Source organism: Cervus canadensis, chromosome 19 (genome assembly GCF_019320065.1).
Source record: "Cervus canadensis isolate Bull #8, Minnesota chromosome 19, ASM1932006v1, whole genome shotgun sequence".
NCBI classification, from domain to species: Eukaryota; Metazoa; Chordata; class Mammalia; order Artiodactyla; family Cervidae; genus Cervus; species Cervus canadensis.
Genome location: NC_057404.1, coordinates 46,899,889 through 46,922,600, shown reverse-complemented (window position 1 = coordinate 46,922,600; position 22,712 = coordinate 46,899,889). Strand labels below are relative to the sequence as shown.

Sequence of the window (22,712 nt, the reverse complement as noted above, 5' to 3'; positions counted from 1 at the left end):
TGGAGCAGCTCAGAATATTGGAAACATTGTTTATGCACCTGTTCTATAGAGTCTTTCCTCCTGTGAGTCATTTCAACCTAGAGATCATAAGGCCATTTATACCCTACAGCTTCATAGATGTAACTGAAAACTCCTCTGTAGTGATGGTTGAATGTTACCTTTAAGAGCAGTAAGATAACCTACTTTCTTACATCATACCATTCATCTTTTTCTCTAACCCAGTACATTCCAAGAACAAAGAATAAAGGAGCACAGCGTTCTGGGCATAAGACATGGTGTTAAGTTCTCCTTCCCAGCACTGTTCACAGGAAAAGCAAAAGGAAAACCTGACCTGTAATAATGAAATACTTTAGGCCCCATTCATAGCGTTGCCTAACCCCAGACATTTTTTACAGATATGGATTTTCAATGCTTGCTTTTCTCCTTTCAACATTGACTACCAGTTTATCTCATCATATTCAGGAAGTAAATTCAGAAAAAATGTAGCTGGTACAATAAAATGAATGCAGTAGGGAGACATAATGCAGTAAAAATTACAACAAATCAGAAAAACAAATCATTTAGGTGGCAAAGAAATTTTTACAGTGTTTTCCCTCAAAGCTTGATATTTTTGTTCTGGCTTCCACATTAGTGAAAATCTGACATTCAGATCAAGAACTTGAGGATTGGGAGACAGTAACTAACTCGTTATATAAAATCATCCTTGACACTAAATCATATATGGACTAACTTTTACTGGTGGCAGAAATGTTGCTTTGTCGTTCTTAGGATTAAAAGCAGTGCTCACTAACCAATAGAAACTTATCTTCTAAATCCACTGGAGATGAGGTTCCTTCCTCAGAAATACCAAATCACATTTTAAAAACAAAAGAACAAAGTTCTTGAAAGTAACATAGAATGTGTAATGAATTCCTAAAAGAAAAGGAAGAAATACTGGTTGAAAGGATAACATTGTGTTATGGTTACTTATTATTATTTCCTGCTTGCACAAAGTGTGTCTGAGCAGTTAAGTAGTTTAAGAATTCAATTAGGAAACTCATACAACCAGAAATCAGAGAGTTTTTCACAGCCATAATGAAACCTCAAATAAACACAAGTATGCTTTCATGTTGCAATCCCATTAAGAAAAAAAAATATCAGAAAGTTATTTTTTTTTAAAAAAAAAAAGAAAGTTATGTTTCCTGGGTTTTGAATAAACTTGCTATTGTATTTCATTTTCATCATAGCCACCAAAATGTTTAATTTGTACTCAAATGTGATCCTTCAGGGAAGTGTTTTGGGGACAGATTCCACTTTCTCATTCTTTTCTTCCCCTCTCAATAGTTTTACAAATCAATCATTACCAAAACTGACTGCCTGAAGGTTCTTATTACAACAAATGTTCTTGCTGTTATCCTCAAAAGTAGGTATCATGCTGACTTGAATTCTAATTAGCCTTTAAGCTAGAAGAATATTGTATGGTTAATGCATTCAGTGTCAAGACACATTAATCAAAATTATTGGTGATGCCTTTAGCACCCAGGCAAATCAGCACGTATTTTCCAAACCCTGTTGTACTATTTTTTTGGCAATGAAAATTAGATGTGTTCGGGGTGATAAATATCATGGAAAGCGTGACTTGGTTTAAGCTGGTATGTTAGACAGGTTAAAAAAAATAATATCTTTTACTCCTTAATTGATGATGACATAAAAATAAAACAAATGGTAATAAATGAAAAACCAGAGAATTTTCTGTGGGCAAGAACTAATCAGTTAGGACTTTCTGGCCACTGTTCCATTTAACAGATGGTAGGTTCTAGAAGTTTATAGGGAAACAACTGCTGAACTATTTCTGTATGAATGAAGCTGTCTCTACATTCTTACCTTGACTAGTAATTCCATCAACATATTTTTGACTCTTCTCACCTGTATGAAGGACACCCTTTTTGTATTTGACCAAAAAAAGGTATTAAATGAACTGTCCCAATAGTCATTTGAAGGGTAAAAGTACTTTCTATCACATGTATATATACACGTGCTATGCTTAGTCATCAGTCGTATCTGACTCTTTATGACCCTTTGGACTGCAGCCCACAAGACTCCTCTGTCCACGGGATTTTCCAGGCAAGAATACTGGAGTGGGTTACCATGCCCTCCTCCAGGGGATCTTCCCGACCCAGGAATCAAACCGGTGTCTCCTGTGTCTTCTGCATTGCAGGCAGATTCTTTACCCACTGACCGTACTTTCTTGCCATGTATTAAATGTGAGTTTGAAGAAAAATCGGTCAAGATTTTATTATGGAATTCCAGGACATAATGACTTAATGGTAAATTGTTAGATTTCAGAAAGATCATGTTTTTAAGGGATTTCCTAGCTTTTTCTTACCTTTTTGTAATAAAGCCAGATTTTGTTGCCTTCTTAGTTGGTAATGATTATTGTTTGCTTTGTTTAGGGGTTTTTTGTTTTGTTTTTCAGGACTTTTTGCCCAGAATACATGGAACTTAAGCTATCTCAATAGATTGTTTAAATTTTTTTTAAAATGATGGGGAATGAGTTGATCAAAGTGGCTTCAGTCAGAAATCTTATCTTTGCATCATCTTCTTTTATCTTGCAGAGTGAATAGATCCCACCTTCCCATAACTTAATTATCTTTTGGTTTACTTTATTTCTCTGTGTACATACTGCCAATTTATAGAAGAAAACAGAGATAGGAATTCTAATATTGACACCAACCAACAGGGGAACATTTTGTTGGATACAAAGAGAAGATAATTTTTCAAATATAGCCCATACTGTGACATATGCTCATTGAGCTTTATATTACAAGATCAGTGCTGTGGCTGCTGAAAGGGTTAGCTACAATTAGAAAGCTCAGTGTGAGATCCCTAGGCCCTCCAAATTTGGTTATGTATAAGTACACCTTTGATTTCAGCTGTAGTTATTCTTTGTAGATTTGGTTCTGCATCTTAAAGTACTCATGTTTAAAGTTCTCATTCAAATTAGCAACCTGTGTCAGATTTTCAGAGAGATCTGTTTGCTGCTACTGCTGCTCCCAGTTTATTTCTAGACCTACCGATTGTGCTGTATCCTAAATTAATAGCATTTATTCTGCCCAGCCCAAACCCCAGTTTACTTGCCAAAACCACAGTCACCCCATTATTCACCTTTTCTACCAGCTCAACACAGGAAGATGTGTTACCATCTTGGTATTGAGACCTAGTTTTCAAACTCATTGGTAGTGAGCTAATTAATTGATGTTAAGGCGAAACAAAAGACAAAACTCATGAAACAACTGAAAATCAACATCTAAGATAAGACAGGAAAGTTAAACCAGTTTTGTTTCATTTGAAATTTGATGCTGCATTAATGCCATTTCCAATACCATGTACATAGCTATTTCTGTTTCTGTGACAACCATTTGATCACTGACAGGCATGTGGTTTGGGTAGCAGAATTTGGTGGCCAGCCATTACTTGTGTTTTAGCAATTAAAAGGTTGCATTGTATTAAGGGTTCTGATTAATAGTGTTGTGTTTTTTTTTTTATTTCCAGGCTTTGGTTTAATCACAGCTCTGTATTTATTTTAAGAGTTAGCTATTACATTGTTTATATTTTTCTGTTTGCCAAGAGGGTAGGTCTCATTGGACATTGCCAGGACCGGTGAAGACAAAGCAATAACAAAAACAGCAGATTATCCTGGGTTTAATCGTTATGGACATGGAGGAGGAACAGAACATTTTAAGATGCTTGTTCCTCTGCATTCTTCCCCTCTTCTCTTCCTGCATCTTTCTCCCCACTAGTTGGTTGCCTTCACTCTTTTGATTCAATGAGATCAACAACTCCAATATGAATGGAACTGTTTTACTTTGTAATCTTATTCTCAATGATAACAAAAGTAAAAACCTAAAATGTTATCACACTTGAGATAGTGAGTGAATAGGTAGAGAGATGAAGGAAATTTTAATATATATATGTATATATATAAATGAGATATATGTGTGTGTATATATATTTATGAGTAAAGCAGATTAAAGTGGCTCTGAAGTAATCATGCTCTTAACTTATTCCTATGCTATTCATTGATGTCCTGGTGTTCATAACAAACCAGTGTTTGATGCCTCTGACTTTCCCTCATTTTCTTAGACATTTTTTGGTTGTTAGTGCTTTTAAAAAAAAAAAAAAACAACCTTTTTTTAAAAAAGCACTAACACATCATAAACTGAAAAGATTAATATTATTTCAGAAAAGGTCATATTTTATTGTTTTCACTTGAATGGTAGAGCTATTTCAGTTGCTGTTTCCCTGTATGAATCCATATTTCTCTGATAAGGACAGCCAACGCCTGCCCTTTTCAAAGGATCACTGCCTCATGTTCTCATGTTATTCCAACAGTGGCCCACTGAAATTATTATTGGGTTTTCTAGTTCAGGTAATTGCCTTGTAGAAAAGTAAAGGAAAAAAACTCTGGATTTAATTATTTCTTAATTAAAAGTATGATAGGAGCTTAATTATGGTGCCAAGTTCCTCTATTGCATCTCTCCCACACTTTGTCTATTCAGGCAATCTGTGTGAATAACTTCTAATTTAGCAGTATTCTATTTCCTGCTGATTATATGAGATTAGATATGTAAAAACAGTTCTGTGAATCATCATACAGTTCAATAGAAATAGTTACTTCTCCTGCATGTTGTCCTGAAAAGTTATGAAAACTCATTTTTGTGTAATCTGATTTACTTCAAAGATGATTTTGCAAAAGCATTTTGTGTTTGAGTCATATTTTAGCTGCTTTCTCCTACTTTCCTTTGACTCAGTCTCCTTCCTTTTCTTGGATAACTAGAATTATGGCTAGAGTAGAATAACCAGTTGCTTATTTTTTTATTTGCATCAAAGTATTTATAGAATCATAGGTTGTCATAACCTTTCTGCTAGACATTTTAGGAGATTCTTGGACCTTTAAACTCTATATCAATCCTTGCAGAGGCAAGATTTTTTAAGGATTATATTATTTAGGGAAATTTAACAGTATGACCATTTTCTCCTTTTCTTTTCTTATAGGAAGAAAACTTATTCTTAGTAAACCTGTCATTTCTCTACCTTACATGTGTTTGACTTTTCAATCATAAATGTTCTGGCAGATGGATATTGACTCATAAAATGATTACATAGTCACATGAGAAAATTTAGGGTTACTTCTTGAAAGGAGTTGAAGAAATACTGAATATAACCCCATACAGGTTGTAAAGAATCAAGAAGTCACTGTGTATATTACTAACTAGCTATGGAGATGTTGTAATAATACTACTAATATTAATAATAATGGTAGTTGGCAATTTTTGAGCCTATGAGATAAGAGCAACAATAACATTTATCATTCACTTACTTTGTTCTAGAGTTGGTACTGATTGCTTTGCTCACATTATCTAATAAGTCTTGACTAAGCCACCCCCAAATGACACCACAATCTTACATTATTTGGCACCTCAGGATTCCAGCTTGCGAAGTCAGGCTTTAACTCAATTCTGTACCTTTGTACCAACAGTTCTCAAAGATTTAACTTCAAAACCCTTTTACACACCCAAAAATTAAGATTTAAAGAGTTTTTTTTATACCTATTGATGTGTCTGTATTAGAAATTAAAATAGAGAAATTTAAACAGGTCATTATATGTTAATTAAATAACATTTTATGAAATATAGCTGAGTTTTACAAAACAAACAAAAAATTAGCAGGAACAGTGACATTATTATCTTTCTATTTTGTTTTTTCCAAATCTCTTCAACGTCTGGCTTAATCAAAGGCAGCTTGATTCTCTTATCTGCTTCAGCTTTCATTCTGCTGCAGTTTGTCTTGGTTGAAGCACATGAAGGGAAACCAACCTCGTATAGATATGTACATGGACAAAGGAAGATTATTTTAATAGCCTTTCTATAAAAGCATGGATGTTCTTTTTTTTATTATTTTTTTTCCATTTATTTTTATTAGTTGGAGGCTAATAGATATTCTTTTTTAATACTACCCCAAACTCTACAAGTGGTAGTTTCAACTCAAAGGTTAGGTGCAATGTGAAATCTGAAACCATGTCAATGAAACTATGCTACTCTGTACACTAATAAGGGTAAGTGAATAGGACTCTGAGACCTCGGGTATAAGTCTATGAAGGTTAGAAGCAGCCCAACCAGCTTAAGACCATGAGTAGACTTATTTATGCCTTATTTACTTCAATAATTCTTTCAAGCCTGAGACAGGAAAGGGACAATGATTATTTCCTCCCCATCCTGCCAAGATATAGACTGGATGGACACAATGTCTCTAAAGTAATTGAGAGCTCTGGAGTTAAATAATCATAAAACTGTGGTCCTAAAGTTCAGTATGCTATTGTTTCCCTTGAGTAAATTGAAGGAAGAAATGAATGTATTGAGATGGTGGATGCTTTCTTAGAGTGGCATGAAAAAGTATAACTAATCATACTCAAAGTCTTTAATACTAGCCAGTATTAATAGTGCTAAAATTGTTGAAAGTCCAGTCCTTTGCTAATTTTATATCTTGAAATAAAAATTTTCACCCTGAACATTCTGCTTGAAGGAAATTTCTATCTATTTTACTCAGAAGAACTTAGATTCTGTTTTTAAAAAGGAAGAAAAAACACTTCAGCCACTGAGATCACAAAGCCTTGTTTATTTGTGAGTTATGAAATTGCATGCTTTGTCTTTTTATAAACTAAACACTTGCCTGAATAAGAAAAACATTTCTGCAGCACTTACTCTTTCTTCTTCTCTTTTATTAGTATGCTTCAATGGCGCTTCCATTTGCTTTGCTAGCAGTGAAATCTTTATTTCCACTTGAAGATATATGAGTCTTGTTTACCTTTAAACTTTCCACCTGTTAACTTGCATTATATTTTCATGACAGAAAGTGGTTACTAATAATATACATTGACTTTAATACAGCCTTTTTTCTTGAGGGTAGAAAGGGAAAATTTTTGTACTTGTATATATCATTTTATTGAGAGAAATATCTTACATGTAAATAAATGTTTCTTAACTTTTGTTGTTGTTGTTTCAAATAAGTTAAACTTTTTTTATAAGAAGTAGAATGGTTGTCACTGATTTTTCTGAATATAGTTGATTTTCATTTTAGGCCATTACGAGATCCAATCAAGGTTATTTGTTCAGCTTTTCCTCTCCATTGCGTGTAAGGATATGGAGACAGGTAGAATAGAGTTATAGAAATTTCACAAACAATAAACCTAGAGCATTAGTTCCCCTACATTTTTTTTTTCCTTAAACTAGTACCATGAGCATCAGAGCTAGAAATAAATCCATTTGAGTTATTCAGCAATGTGATACATTTTGCAGTACTGATATCCTTTTGTTCCCTACCCAATACCAAGGTTTTATATGGCATATATTTTTTAAAAACTCAGTATTTAAAAAATATTTGATGGCATTCTAACACTTCATATAAAACATCCTCTCTGCATCTTTTTGCTCAGTGCTAAGAAAACAAATGTTGCAATATAGCTACTTTAAAAGAAAATCAAATTTATCAAACAGCATTAGCAGAAATAATCCAGTGGGGAAAGACAAATAAGCAAACAAATCCCAGGAAATATGGGAACAGAGTCATTATGTTTTTGTTTTGTTTTGCTTTAAAACATCATTACAGATTTCAAGAAGTTAGAATTTTACATTTGAGCTCATGTTGTTAAGAAGAAAATAAAACTTTACAGTTTATATGTGAGCACTAGTCTCGGGTGTTTACTGGTGCCAAACACATGGTGTTTTTCCAACACTGGTTCTCCAGCTCTGATTCTCTGACACCAATTCATGTCCTATTGTGACACTCACTGCTGAGAGTTAGCATCAGATTCCATAGGTTTAAGGGTTCAGTCCCACGAGGCTGCCCTCACTTCAGATCCTGGTCCAAGTAACACCCACCTCACGCCCTCCTTACCTGCACTTCCATCTGACTTGGTTACAAATTCCAGGGTACTCACAGCCACCCACTCCCACCCCTATTCAAGTTCGATAATTTGCTACAATAACTTACAGAACTCAGGAAAACGCATACTTACCATTGCAGTGTAGGATAAAAGGTGAAAGCAAACAGCCAAATGAAGAGATACAGACGATGAAGTCAAAAGGGTCCTGAGTGCAGGAGTCCCTGTGGAGTTGGGGTGTGCCAGCCTGCTAGCACATGGATATGTTCACCAGCTCAGAAGCTCTCCAGTCCCCATTGCCTAGGTCATCTTATGGAGGCTGTGTTACGTTGGCATGATTGAGTAAAGCCTTGGCGACTGGTGAGTTAACTCAGTCTCCAGCCCTCTCCCCTCTCTAGAGATGGTAAGAGGAGGGGAGAGGTTGAGAGTTCCAACCTTCTTATCACAGCCTGATCCTAAAGCTCTCTAGGGACCCACCACAGTCACCCCATCAGCAACAGGTATTTTTAAAAGGAGCTTGTTGTGAGTAACAAAAGATGCTCCTATTTACTCTTCCATTCAGTCACTCAGTCGTGTCCGACTCTTTTCGACCCCATGGACTGCTGCACGCCAGGTTTCCCTGCCCGTCACCATCTCCCGGAGCTTGCTCAAACTCATGTCCATCAAGTTGGTGATGCCATCCAACCATCTCATCCTCTATCCTCCTTCTCCTCCTGCCCTCAATCTTTCCCAGCATCAGGGTTTTTTCCAATGAGTCAGTTCTTCACATCAGGTGGCCAAAGTATTGGAGCTTCAGCTTCAGCATCAGTCCTTCCGATAAATATTCAGGACTGATTTCCTTTAGGATTGACTGATTTGATCTCCTTGCAGTCCAAGGGACTATTATTCTTACTATTCAGGAAATTCCAAAGATTTTAGAAACTATGAACAAGGCCAAATATATTTTTTTATTATACCACACCTGGGTTTTCTCCAGGTAATAGAGAAGAGATTTTGGAGGTGTGGCAAGGAGAGATTTTTTTTTTTTTTTTTTTGCTTTTTATGCTGAACATTCTTGAATCTCTTCCCTAACCACACCCACTGAATCAGTCATGCATTGCTGCCTACCATATAAGTGTCCCAAACTGCTGTGACTTCAAACTACAGTCAACTCACATTTTTGGAGGAATAAGCATCTGAGTGTAGCTCAACTGGGTGCCTCTAGCTCAGTGTCTCCCAGGAAGATGCAATCCAGCTGTCAGCCAGGGCTGTGATCTCATCTGAAGACTAATGGGATGGAGTACCTGCTCCCAAGTTCACACATATGGCCATTGGCCGACCTTGGTCCTCACCTTGGGGACCTGGCCGTAGGGCTACTCACAGCATGGCAGCCTGTTTTCTCCAAAGTAAATTGACTCAAGTGAGAGAGAATAGGAAAGAGCCCTCAAGATGGAAGCTACAGTCTTTTTATAACTTAGTCTCAGAAATGATATCCTATTACTTCTTTCATATTCTGCTCATTAGATATGAGTCAGTAAATCCTGTGCACACTCAAGCAGAGGAGTTTTGCAAGGGAATTGAATACCAGCAAGTGGTATCATTGAGGCCCATCTTAGAGGCTGCTTACCACATCCACCCCAACATAATGGACCTGATTTGGTAAATGATAAGAAGCACAAGACAATAGATGAGAAAGCAAATTGTAAAGACATTTATCTGGTTTCTTTGTCACTTTTATTTTTCAGAGCTTCTCCAAAGTTTTGCTCAAAGTGTTGTCACTGATCAAAACGAATTCTAATTAATTTTATAGTTAGTTTCTGGATCTCAGGAAAAGCTGTGTACAATCAAAGAAGTAAAATCCCAGTGAAGTGAAAAGTGAAGTCGCTCAGTCTTGTCTGACTCTGCGACCCCACAGACTATGCAGTCCATGAAATTCTCCAGGCCAGAATAGTGGAATGGGTAGCTGTTCCTTTCTCCAGGGGATCTTCCCAAACCAGGGATAGAACCCAGGGATCGAACCCAGGTCTCCCACATTGCAGGCAGATTCTTTATGAGCTGAGCCACCGGGGACGAACAATAGTTCACATACTTACTGTCAAACATGTGGTGATCTCTTCTGTCCATTTTTTTTTTTAAAGGGAGAACCAGGTTTCATTGGTCCTCAAGGAGAACCAGGCTTACCAGGGTTACCAGGAACAAAGGTAAGTGAAGTGTTTTCCCCTTCCTTTCTTTCTGAAAAATTTTTGTGACATATTTTTAGTCCATTTTGTTACTCAGGTGACCAGATAGTTTTGCCTAATAGAGAACTAAATCAGCTTAGCACCCATTCCCAACACTTCTAATAGAAATAGCATATTATTAAAATTAGAGTACTAGGAAGTTAATTCCAGAAAGCCTTAGGCAAGGCAACAGGATGGTGGAATACATTCGTTGTTCCACTTGTCCCCCAGTTGCACCTAAATTGATGTGGTGCTGTTAGTCTTCTGGCCGTATGGAAAAGTGAGGCAATTCTGAGAAGGAGAGGTAGACCTCATTAACTCCAGCTCCTCGTTACCCATTTTAAGACATACTTGTAAATCAAACATTATTACTATTCCCCCATCACTCCCTAGATTTCAAAGGCAAGTACTGATGTCATATAGATTCCTAGTGCCTCATCCTGAAAGGATCCATCCTGAAAAACGGCAGAAAATTTCTGTAATGAAAACCATCTCGTGATCTTCCACATGGCAACCCGAGAGAGGGCCCTGAAAGCAAAATCTGCGTGCCGCCGTATAAAAAATCATGTTGCTGTGGATACAATCAGAGCCAGGGTTCCCTTTTTATCTACCCGGAAAGACATAAAAAGGTACCGTTTGAGGATGGAACTTTATTCATGACAGACTCATGAATCAAAGAAAGAGCAAAATTAGATCAAACTACATTCTTTTATTTTTAAACCATAGCAGTCTTCGCCTCAATGTGTATTGCATTCACCAGAAATAAGCCAGGATGATTTCCAAGAGCTTGAGAAATATGTTCCTGGTCTGTTCTGACAGAGGAGTCCTCATTTCCACTGGTCAAGAGAAAATAACTCTAATCCTAGTAAATGGAAACTATGCGTGGCCTAGGGGAGCCTGAAATCGATCGAATTTATACGCAAAATTGCTCTTTTCTCAGCAAGTTCTTTTTCACATAATGAGCTGACAAGTTTATTAACAAAATATGAGGAATGCCTGCTTTAGCGTGAACAGATTTACACACAAAATGCACTTTCTGGAATAAAGAGAGATAGATCAAGAGGATAACGGGCATCCGGTGCTCACGTCAGAACTGTTGTACGGCTTGCCGCCTCAGAGTCAGGCAGAGAAAGAGGTGGCTTTGCGGATGAGTGCAAAGAAGTGGGAAACCTGCTCACTGCCAGAGAGGACCAGACGTGAATGTGATCTCTAAGTGTTTGCAGCATTTTGTTTGCAAAACAAGGAAAAATAGAAGAAACACAGACAGACCCCTGGAGAGTAGACTTCATCCCTAAATATCTTTTCTCTAATTCATTTGTTTTAAACTGTTCCATAGTCAAAAAATTCCAGATGTAGAGCTATAAAGTCAACATTAATTACTGTTCATGAAGAACCTGGGCTGATTTTACAGATCCCATACTTTTATAACAAATATTACTTTGCATTCCCAATAAAAGTAAAGACTGTACTGTAATTGCTTTGTAGTTCCACAAGAAAGGATGTGAATAAGAAATTCATTTAAGAATATTTGGAAGTTAATTTTTGGCTAAATTGCCTAACATGAAATTGGTATCATAATGGAAAAATCATGATTATTTAAAAATCTCTTTCAGCCAAATACTAGTCTTTTTCCAGTTGTGTAGAGAGTCTGGATTTGTACCAATAAATTCAGATTAAAAAAAAAACTAACAGTGCATATTTTATCCCCAACACAATGAAGAGAGAGCATAATGAAGAAGATGTATAATGGTATCTAAAAACCTATTTTATGTGCTGCTGTATTCTCAGAATCTGTATCAGTGCCTGCAAGAAAACTACATCAGTCTAAATAAATAGGACTTTATCATGAATAATTTAGAAAACTTTGAATAATATTGTTTATTCATTAATTCAACACATTTTTTGCCAGACCTTTTTCTACTATTTGAGAATGGAGATTAAATGCAACAAAAATAGTTTCTATTGAAGCTTACACTGCAATATGTGTGAGAAAGGGATGGAAGGAAAGAAAAAAAAGCATGTAATTCCAGAGAATAATAAGCAATTAATTAAGGGCATGATGTTAATAAGTGATTCTAGGTAAATATATATAGACTTTATATACTATAGAGAAATGATTTTCTAAGATTTTTGCTCTTCCCTAAAATAAGATTATAGTTACCATTTTAGAATTCATCTGTAATATATTAAGCAGATAACCAAGCATTTATATATGTAAATTCTATATACCAGTAGAAGCACTTCAGTTTCTAATTCCTGGAAAATTCCTTCTGGAGCATCTTTTCCATCTCCTGCATCCAGTCAAGTCCCTTGCTTTTCTTCCAGCCTCTCCATTTTCCTACTCCCTTTTGGTTCGTACTGAGAAATTTACTGAGTCTTCTTCCATAGTCCTGGCCCTAATCTATCCCACCTCCCCTGCAAAACCACAAAGTCTTCCCAAAGTGGGCATGGTACAGATAAAGATCTTGGGATTCAAAGCCCTCCATCACCCATAACAGATTCAACCCTATTTTCTTTTCCTTTCCAAAATGAATCTGGAGAAGGAAAAAAAAAAAGAGAGAGAAAGAAAAAAAAAAAAAAATGAATCTGTCCTTTAGTGAGGAGGGTGCCTCCCTCATCCATAAAAATGCCATCACCAGAAGTCAAAACTTGTTTGATTATTGAAATTCTACCCATCACATAGGAAGCCAAATACTCTCAACTCTGTATTCAGACAGTGAAACAGAACCAACTTCCTAGAGGGTGATTTGGCAAGATTTTAAAATGTTTTTATTTTTGACATAGACATTTCCCCACTAGGAATTTATCCTAAGAAAATGACCAGAGATGTGTAAAATATTTACATACCCAAACATCTATGCAAAAATTGAAGATTGAGTACAATCCATTCTAAATTACAGCTCTCCCATATTAAAGACTTTGGGAAAATTACTTAACCTTTCTGAGCTTCAGTTTCCTCATCTGTAGACTGTGGATGCTAACACCTTTCTCATTTGTCTTGAGAACTCAATAGGATAATGCATGTAAAGTGTTGTGTGCACTCATCAAAAGCACAGTCATAGCAATAATAATTGTAAAATATACCCTACCTATCCTTCAGGACTTGACCCAGGTCTCAGCCAAAAGAAGTCAGTCCGGTTGAAAACCCTGTGGAGTTTCTTCTTCTCTCACATATGACTTTACATTATTCCTTAATTCTAAACTATTTTGTTCATGTGGATCTTATCTTACTAGAGCACTGGCCCCTGAGGGCAGTGACCATGATCATCCTTCCCAGCTCTATAAATATAGCAAAAACTGTAATATCTACATGTCTCATACTGTGACAAGGACTTTTTATTTTAAGTTGTGAAACCAGTACTATAATTTTCTCCATTTTGTAGGGAAAACTGAGACTTTCAGAACTTAACTAATTTCCCCTAAAACACAGACCTGGTAGGTAACAGAGCCAGGATTAAAGCAGAGAATGTCAAATTACAAAACCTGGTGCTTAGTCATTTTGCCATGCTTCTTCCTAGTAGATCTTAAAAAGTCACTGCTGAGTGAAGACCATGTCAGTGCCTATGGCAAGGCTTAATGATGGCCCTTATCAATTCCCTTTAAAGGTCTTTCTATTTACCAACGTAGGTGTCTGACAGGCATTTACCAAACCATTTCCTCGTCTATAAAAATGTGGACGAAAATGCAAGCACTATATAGTTGTTTTGATTTTTAAATGAGATGATCCATGTTGAGGTTAATACAATGCTAGTTCAGTTCAGTTCAGTCACTCCATCGTGTCCGACTCCTTGCAACACCATGAATCGCAGCACGCCAGGCCTCCCTGTCCATCACCATCTCCCGGAATTTACCCAAACTCATGTCCATCAAGTCGGTGATGCCATCCAGCCATCTCATCCTCTGTCGTCCCCTTCTCCTCCTGGCCCCAACCCCTCCCAGCATCAGGGTCCTTTCCAATGAGTCAACTCTTTGCATGAGGTGGCCAAAGTACCGGAGTTTCAGCTTCAGCCTCAGTCCTTCCAATGAACACCCAGGACAGATCTCCTTTAGGATGGACTGGTTGGATCTCCTTGCAGTCCAAGGGACTCTCAAGAGTCTTCTCCAACACCACAGTTCAAAAGCATCAATTCTTCAGCACTCAGATTTCTTCACAATCCAACTCTCACATCCATACATGACTACTGGAAAAACCATAGCCTTGACCAGGTGGACCTTTGTTGGCAAAGTAATGTCTCTGCTTTTTAACATGATATCTAGGTTGGTCATAACTTTCCTTCCAAGGAGTAAGCGTCTTTTAATTTTCATGGCTGCAATCACCAATCTGTAGTGATTTTGGAGCCCAAAAAGATTTGGAAAACTCAGCAGTGGCCACAGGACTGGAAAAGGTCAGTTTTTTTTTCATTCCAATCCCTAAGAAGGGCAATCCCAAAGAATGCTCAATTATCGCACAATTGCACTCATCTCACATGCTAGTAAAGCAATGCTCAAAATTCTCCAAGCCAGGCTTCACAATACGTGAACGTGAACTTCCAAATGTTCAAGCTGGTTTTAGAAAAGGCAGAGGAACCAGAGATCAAATTGCCAACATCAAAAAAAAAAAAAAAAAAGCAAGAGAGTTCCAGAAAAACATCTATTTCTGCTTTGTTGACTATGCCAAAGCCTTTGACTGTGTGGATCACAATAAACTGTGGAAAATTCTGAAAGAGATGGAAATACCAGACCACCTGACCTGCCTCTTGAGAAACCTATATGCAGGTCAGGAAGCAACAGAACTGGACATGGGAACCAACAGACTGGTTCCAAAATAGGAAAGGAGTACATCAAGGCTGTATATTGTCACCTGCTTATTAACTTATATGCAGAGTACATCATGAGAAACGCTGGGGCTGGAAGAAGCACAAGCTGGAATTCAAGATTGCCGGAGAAATATCAGTAACCTCAGATACTCCACCCTTATGGCAGAAAGTGAAGAGGAACTAAAAAGCCTCTTGATGAAAGTGAAAGAGGAGAGTGAAAAAGTTGGCTTAAAGCTTAACATTCAGAAAACTAAGATCATGGCATCTGGTCCCATCACTGCATGGGAAATAGATGGGGAAACAGTGGAAACAGTGTCAGACTTTATTTTGGGGGGCTCCAAAAAAATACAGTGCTAAGTATGTAGTAAATAAATAGTAACTTTCTACTTTCTTTGATTTTATTCACCTCACTCATTAATCTACAGGGACCAGTTGGGGGAAGATGGGTCACCATTTACTTATTTTGTGATTTGTGGCAGGGCGAACGTGGGGAGGCAGGGCCTCCTGGACGAGGGGACCGAGGGGATCCTGGAGCCCCTGGACCAAAGGTCAGTTATTCTCACACTGGAAAACAACATTCTCAGTTTGGAAATGTATACCACTTACTTTTAGAACATGCAAGTAAAATAAAATTATTCAAGGGGTATTAAAACAACCCCAAATCACAAATAATTCATTGAAATGCATACCAATTTGTTATTTTCTAAAAGGGGTTTTACTGTTCAACTTTTCCAGTTTACTCTGTTCTATTCAGTCAACAAATTTAATAACACATCCAAATGTCAATGGGGAGGGACTGTCACATTAACACATTACCACTCTAGGCATATTAAAACCTACTGAGTCCAGTGATTCGGACTCTGCACTTTCACTGCAGAGGGCACAGGTTCAACTCCTGGTCAGGGAACTAAGATCCCACAGGCTGAGAGGCATGGCCAAAAGCAAAAAAAATCCCTGCATTTAAAAATATATATGTAAAACAAAAATAAACAAGCAAACAAAAACCTACTGAGGGAAATATGGATCCAGACTGTGTTAGTTTCCATGGTACCTTGATGGTGTGTAACACCTTGAAAATATGAGAACTAAGGATTTATTTGACTATTTAATCTATTCCTCTAAACTTCCTGCAAACTATGTGGTAACACTTTATTTTAATAACTCATCCTAGAGACATGGGAAATGACCTCCTCTTTGATGAAAAGGAAATTTATAAGCAAACACTTTTGAGACTACTGAGAATTATCTACGGAACTCTTCCCATCCACCAATGGGTGGTCAGTCTTTAGAATTATGATGACGTGAAGGTTGGTGAAGAGACCAGGGGGTGAACTAATGATGTGGTGATAATACTTATGTTCAGTGTTGCAACAGTTTACATTATATAGAGCCACATATTAAGGCAGTTAAAATAAAGTGTTTCCATTTTTCTTCATTATTCTGAGTCACTGCTAATTTCTTTTTTCTATTCTTATCTCCCTCTATCATTTTCTCTTTTCCATCTTCATATTCTTCTATAATAGGGGAAACAAGGGGAATCAGGAACTAGAGGCCCGAAAGGGTCAAAGGTCAGTAACCGGGTAACCATCCTAACATAACATGAGGCCGTCAAGAGCTGTGCTTCTTGCCTTTTCCGCAGGAAAGTCATATTTTGGATTAAACTCTCTCGTACACTGGGATTGCCATAATTTCATCCTTATGATGATATCTCAGGACAGTTGGTTTGTTTCATCTTGTTTTTGTGTTCCTGTGCTTCAGACCATTCTTTAAGAGAAAATGTACTTCCTGTTTCATAAATATAGCTTATTTGGAAAAAATTAAGTACTTTACTTAGTTTACATTATGTGCAATATAATATTATTTTTTATTTCCTGGCTATCTTTGTGATAAATGTTCAAATATAGTTTGCTTTTAAGTCAGTTGACTCCCTTCATTGCATTAAAATTTCACCACCAGTGGAAATTTTCTCCTTTATCATGTTCTTATAGAACCTGTAACGATCTGTATACTATTAGCAGAATCATGTTATTATTAATGAATAGCACGGGAAATGGGGAAAGCAGAAAACAGATATAATTCTCCATTCAAGCAAATTTAATTATTATGGTCAATGTTACTAGCATATTGTGGATAGAAAAATTCATAATCCTTTTTACTGCTTATCTTCACTGGTCCTTATTCCAGTTTATAAGGATATGTAGAAAGATACAGAAAAATGCTTTGAATCCTGTTTAGTAAAAGGGCTCTGTAAATTTTAGGCTATTTCAAAGAACGCTCAGTTCTACACAGGTTCAAATATCTCCTCCAAATTTTCTGTTGAGATTTCCGAGACTTTCTGAAGTGTTCTTAGTGATGTATTTTGCAATTTGAGGCTTAGGTGATTCCTGGTGTCTGTCCAGGGGTAGGGGTGAGGTGGCAAAAACACTATAAATGGATATTTGAAGACTTTTCTTATTACACTGGAAAAAAGAGAGAGAGCCGGGCTTGCCCAGCTCTTGACCTTCAACCTGGCCACCCTGGTCTAACAGGCTGCTGTCCTCTTCAGCACTTCCTAAGTAGAAAAGTTTTCCTTAGATCCTTAATATCAAAGGGAGACCCACCTGGGGACCTTTCCCTCCTAAATCTCCCAACACTGAGCTCCCAGTTGATCTCTCTTCCTTCCTTGTCTTGATTATCTACACTTTTTCTTCTTAGAGAACAGATAACCTATTAACTGGTTGGCTCTTTTCCCCCTTGCACCAAATCTCTTCACATAAAAGCAAGAACATGGCTCAATCTGAGAGATTAAAGCTTAACTTTAGGTGTCTTAGAAGCCACTTGCTCTGCCTTTGAAGGCCCCTAATAAACAAGTTACTGTATGTATTGTCGTTTCAAGATACTCTGACATCTGAACGGGGAAATTTAATTCACTTTAAGGGGCATCTTAAAGAAGCATTTGCCATGTCAGGGGTTATTGTATTTCATGTTGCTATTTGACATTTCAAAAGTTCATATTAAAGGTGCCGCTGAATGATAGTAAATACTTGGATTTAAATCCTTGGATTAAATACTTGGATATCAAATCCTTGGATTTGAGATATTTGGGGGCTGTTGGCCTCACTCCTCACTAACGAGGTTCTTTTTCTCTTTTCACTGGGGAAAGGGCGATCGCGGAGACAAAGGGGACTCTGGAGCCCTGGGACCAAGGGTGAGTGTGTCTCATCTGCAGCTTTGGCCTCCTACAAGTCTAGATTTGAAGTGTGTGTCTATGTGGCTTTTCACAAGGCACTTGGATTAATAATACCCAATAATAGCACAGGAGGTAGACTACTGTAATTATTCCTGCTACCCCTCCCTTTCTTCCTACTTTTTACTGTAGTCACTAGGAGCACTGAGTCTGTAAATTTGGACACATAAGCTAAGCTTCGCAAGAAGTTGTAAAGAACTCTGTCTACTTTCCCTCTGCTAAATGAGCAGTAGCAAACCCACAGCCATCTAACAATAGAACTTTCCACTTTTCAATTAACTCAATTATAAAGAAAGAAATAGTCCAAATTTTCAGAACCTTCTTAAAACACAAAGAATTAAGACATAACTAATGGAAATTCAGTGGCAGGGCTACTGAGTAGGGTAGACATCTTAAAAATATTTGTTCCCTCCATATATATATATATTCAAATATATATATGCATATGTATTTATTTCCTGTTTGATTCAATTTTAATGGAGTTCTATTCCTGTTGGAAAAGCAAGCATTTCCTATAGTATAATGTTCTATCTTCTTAAAGAATGAGGAAGTAGTCTTTGTGGTGTGGATGAGAAAGATGTCAGGGGTTGCTTTAATAAATATAGATAAAGCCAGCAAAATTTTGTCAGTAAAATCAGATTAGCCTACATATAATAATTTTCAGGGAGCAGTTTTTGATATTGAATCTTTTTTCTTTTTTATCTGATTTAATATCTTTAACATACCATGGAAGTAGTTTGCCTGCTTTGAAATAAGGACAAACTTTGAACATGATTTATTTATTTTAACATGTATTTGGGCCTCAATCGAGAATTGATGGTCAGAGAGAGCATGCATGTTACTATTCCGGTTTCTGCCACAGTCCCTTCTCCATCCTAGCCTAATGTTCTCTTGGTTTATTTTTACATAGGGTCCACCTGGTCAGAAGGGAGATCCAGGAGCCACAGAGATCATAGACTACAATGGCAACCTCCACGAAGCCTTGCAGGCAAGTGACTGCTCCCCATCCTGACACAGACAGGGACACCGATGAGACCCGTGTTATGTGTGGAAATATCACCTTCCACCCGCCTCAGATCTCAGAGGGTTCTACCACTCAAATCACACCTTCTCCCTCATCTCTTGAACCCAGCTTCTTCTCCTTGGCCCGGCTTATCCTCTTTATTTCCTAGTGTTTTTCAATCCTTCCTTTTATTTTCCTTCTACCACCAGACATATTTAGTTTTATCTGGTTTAACTTACATTGGTTTTGCCAATCTTTGTCTCCTTTCTTGAAAAGTGAACTTAGCAAAACCATTAAGAGCCCTGTGGCTCTGGAGTTGGAGGTGCCTGGGTTCAGGTCTCTTGCTTATTAAGTGCATGAGCTAGAGCAAGTTATTTAGTTCTCCGTTAAATGAGGACAATAATAGTATCTGCCTCAAAACATAAATAGGGTTTTTGGGGGAAGTAGATGGCTGAATACTTGGAAATGTGCCTGGCACATGAGTCCCCTATAGTTGCTTCTTAATACTGCTACTTTGCAGTTCTTTTTCTTTCATCAAGTAAAAACACGTAGAGGGTAGTCAACAGGGTTACTCTTCTGATTTTCCTAAATTATCGCTATTTTGATGACCCCAATTCAGAACCCTCAGTGACCCCCTTGCCTACTCTATCAAGTCTAAGTGTCTCCATCTGCTGTTTAAGGCCCTATAACGCTGTCTTTTCTATACAGATGTTTTTATTTCTCCACAACATAGTTATCATATCTATAAAAATTGCTCTTTTCCTGGTTCATCTTTTTCCTTTCATTCGTCCATCTAAATCCCCTTCAACTGTTCACTGCTGCCACCCAGACGAATTCCTCCTCTGAATCCTTTGAAATATTAGCAGTCAGGACCCAGTAGTTTAACATTTAACTGTTCTTCCAAATCCCCTAATTTACTTTAGTCCTGCCTCTTACCAAATTGTAAATTACTTGTTGATGGAAAACTTGTTGTGTGGTTATTTTGACTCCCACAATGTGTCCAACCCAGGTCTGGGAATGTAAATATTAAATAAAGTTATTGGTTGAATTAGTGATTATACTTAGTTCATAAGCACAATCCATTTCTCTGCTTGAAAGTCAAATTAGTTGTTTTAAATATTTTCCATTTTGTACTTGCTTGAATTTTTTTCCATCTATGTGATTTCACTAGCATTATCAAATTATGGTAGATCTGCTACACTTCTATGTGTCCTTTGTTAAAACTGTCATTTTTAACCAGTAAAGCATTTATTACATAGTTTTTACAGAATCTGTGTTCAGCTTAGCCTATTTTTCATTTCTTTTTCTTCTTCTGGTAAAGCACAAAGAAAAGCATGCTTCCTGCTTGGAGAAACATCCCCTGGGCAGTGTGTTCAGTCAACAGCTTGCATGAGTGTTCCTCACCACAAGTGGATTAGACTCAAGCAGTAGATTCTGGGCTCCTGTCAAGTTCTAGAACCTGCTTTCTAAAATTGCCCCCTGTTCCCCAAAAGTTGCCATCTGCATGTATAAAGAAAGAAAAGAACAGGAAGTTGTGGTTACCTACTATGTTGTCAAGAGTTCTTACTTTTAAAATGTAGGGACACATTTTCAACTTTCTGAACAATATTGTCAGTTTCCCTTGAACTGCTTCCAGTGGCACCGATTATTTTAACTACCTTTAAGAGGTATCCATTCTCTTATCTTCCAAGATATGCTCCAATATTTTTGACCATGGCCATTTTATGGAAAAATAGTGGGAGAGTTTTAAAGCCTTTCCATGAACAGAGCTTGGCATGAAGCAGACTCCCCTTAGTCTAAAACCAAAATCTGCTTTGATTTGCCCTCTGTTATTAACTAGGTGTGTCCCTTTGGGGAAATCGCAAAATGTCTATATTTCATTGATCTGATCTGTAAAATGAGAATGTTTCTAAATGGATCTTTTTTAAGATCCATAAAATCTAATATTATGCGTAGAGTTTTTTTTTTTTTTTTTAGGAGCTGAATATACTTTGTTGATGTGCCTGAATACACTGTAATTTTTTAAACAATCTAACACCTACATCTTGATATGAAAGGACAGATGTGCACTCACTTTCTTTTTTCACCTTGAGTTCTATATGACTGTAAACCAGTCAGTATCCATCACAACCAACTAGTTCATGTTTGAATCTCAATCCTCAGTCAGTCGGTTCAGTCTCTCAGTTGTGTCTGACTCTTTGTGACCCCATGGACTGCAGCACACCAGGCTTTCCTGTCCATCACCAACTCGTGGAGCTTTCTCAAACTCATGGCCATCGAGTCGGTGATGCCATCCAACCCTCTCATCCTCTGTCGCCCCATTCTCCTCTTGCCTTCAATCTTTCCCAGCATCAGGCTCTTTTCCAATGAGTCAGTTCTTCACATCAGGTGGGCAAAGTATTGGAGCTTCAGCTTCAGCATCAGTCCTTTCAATGAATATTCAAGACTGTTTATTGTTACCTCTATTGAAAATTGTTACAGGCATACCTCCTTTTACTGTGCTTTACTTTAATGCAATTTGAAGATACTGCATTTTTTTTTTTTTTAACAAATTGAAAGTTTATGGCAACCCTGTGCCAAGCAAGTCTGTTGGCTCCTTTTTTCCAGTAGCATTTACTCACTACATGTTTTTCTGCCACATTTTGGTAATTCTCACAATATTGCAAATTTGTTGATTTTGATTATATTTGTTATGGTGATCTGTGATATTTTTTTCCTGGCTCCACCACGTGGCTTGCAGGATCTTAGTTCCCTGACCAAGGATCAAACCCCAGCCCACTGGACCACCAGGGAATTCCTTGTGATCAGTGATCTTTGATGTTACGGTTGCAAAAAGATTACGACTCTCTGAACATTCAGATGATAGTTAGCATTTTTTAGTGTTAAAGTATTTTTATTGAAGTATAGTTAATGTACAATATTACGTAAGTTCCAGGTGAGCAATATACTGATTTGTCATTTTTAAAGGTTATAGTTATTATAAAATATTGGCTATTGTACAATATATCCTTGAGCTATAAAGTATTTTTCAGTTAGGGTATGTATATTGTTCTTTAGACATAATGCTATTGCACACTTGATAGACCACATTACAGTTTAAACATAACTTTTACTTACACTGGGATTTACATACAAATTACATACAAATCAAAAATTTTTATGACTTGCTTTATTGCAATATTCACTTTATTTCAGTGGTCTGAAACCCTAACCCACAATATCTCCAAGGTATGCCTGTATTTACATGGACATTTGTCATAAGTCATTTATTTTTTTTAAGGTGATTATGTTTCCACAATTAGCAGCAAAACCTTTTCATTTAAAAGCTCTTAAAAGCTCTAACTCAAGCTTTTAAAATTTCTCAACACCATATAAACTAAACCTGTTCTCTAGGGTAAATCAGAGGTGATTTTAAGCTTGCTTCATTATAAGACATGAAAGAAAATAACCTTTAATCCTAAAGAGATTCACATTAGCATCTCAGAGAATAAATCACCCAGCATCTTGCTAGCCTTCAACCAATTTACAGCTTTTCTATCTCATGCCTTCCATTTCACATCGCAGCTCAGTA

General features: G+C 37.1%; 1 protein-coding gene across 23 annotated transcripts in view; it reads left to right on the top strand.

Annotated features, from left to right (window-relative positions):
- COL25A1 (collagen type XXV alpha 1 chain) overlaps positions 1-22,712 on the top strand; it is a 492,664-nt gene that overhangs the window by 422,767 nt on the left and 47,185 nt on the right. For 20 of the 23 annotated variants that reach the window (XM_043438685.1, XM_043438674.1, XM_043438683.1 and 17 more), the window contains 5 exons: positions 10,036-10,098; positions 15,392-15,460; positions 16,436-16,480; positions 18,055-18,099; positions 19,049-19,126. In XM_043438685.1, coding sequence (XP_043294620.1) covers positions 10,036-10,098; positions 15,392-15,460; positions 16,436-16,480; positions 18,055-18,099; positions 19,049-19,126 — 300 coding nt within the window. The remainder of the gene's footprint in view (positions 1-10,035; positions 10,099-15,391; positions 15,461-16,435; positions 16,481-18,054; positions 18,100-19,048; positions 19,127-22,712) is intronic. The other 3 variants (XM_043438675.1, XM_043438679.1, XM_043438684.1) reach the window with 1 other exon arrangement.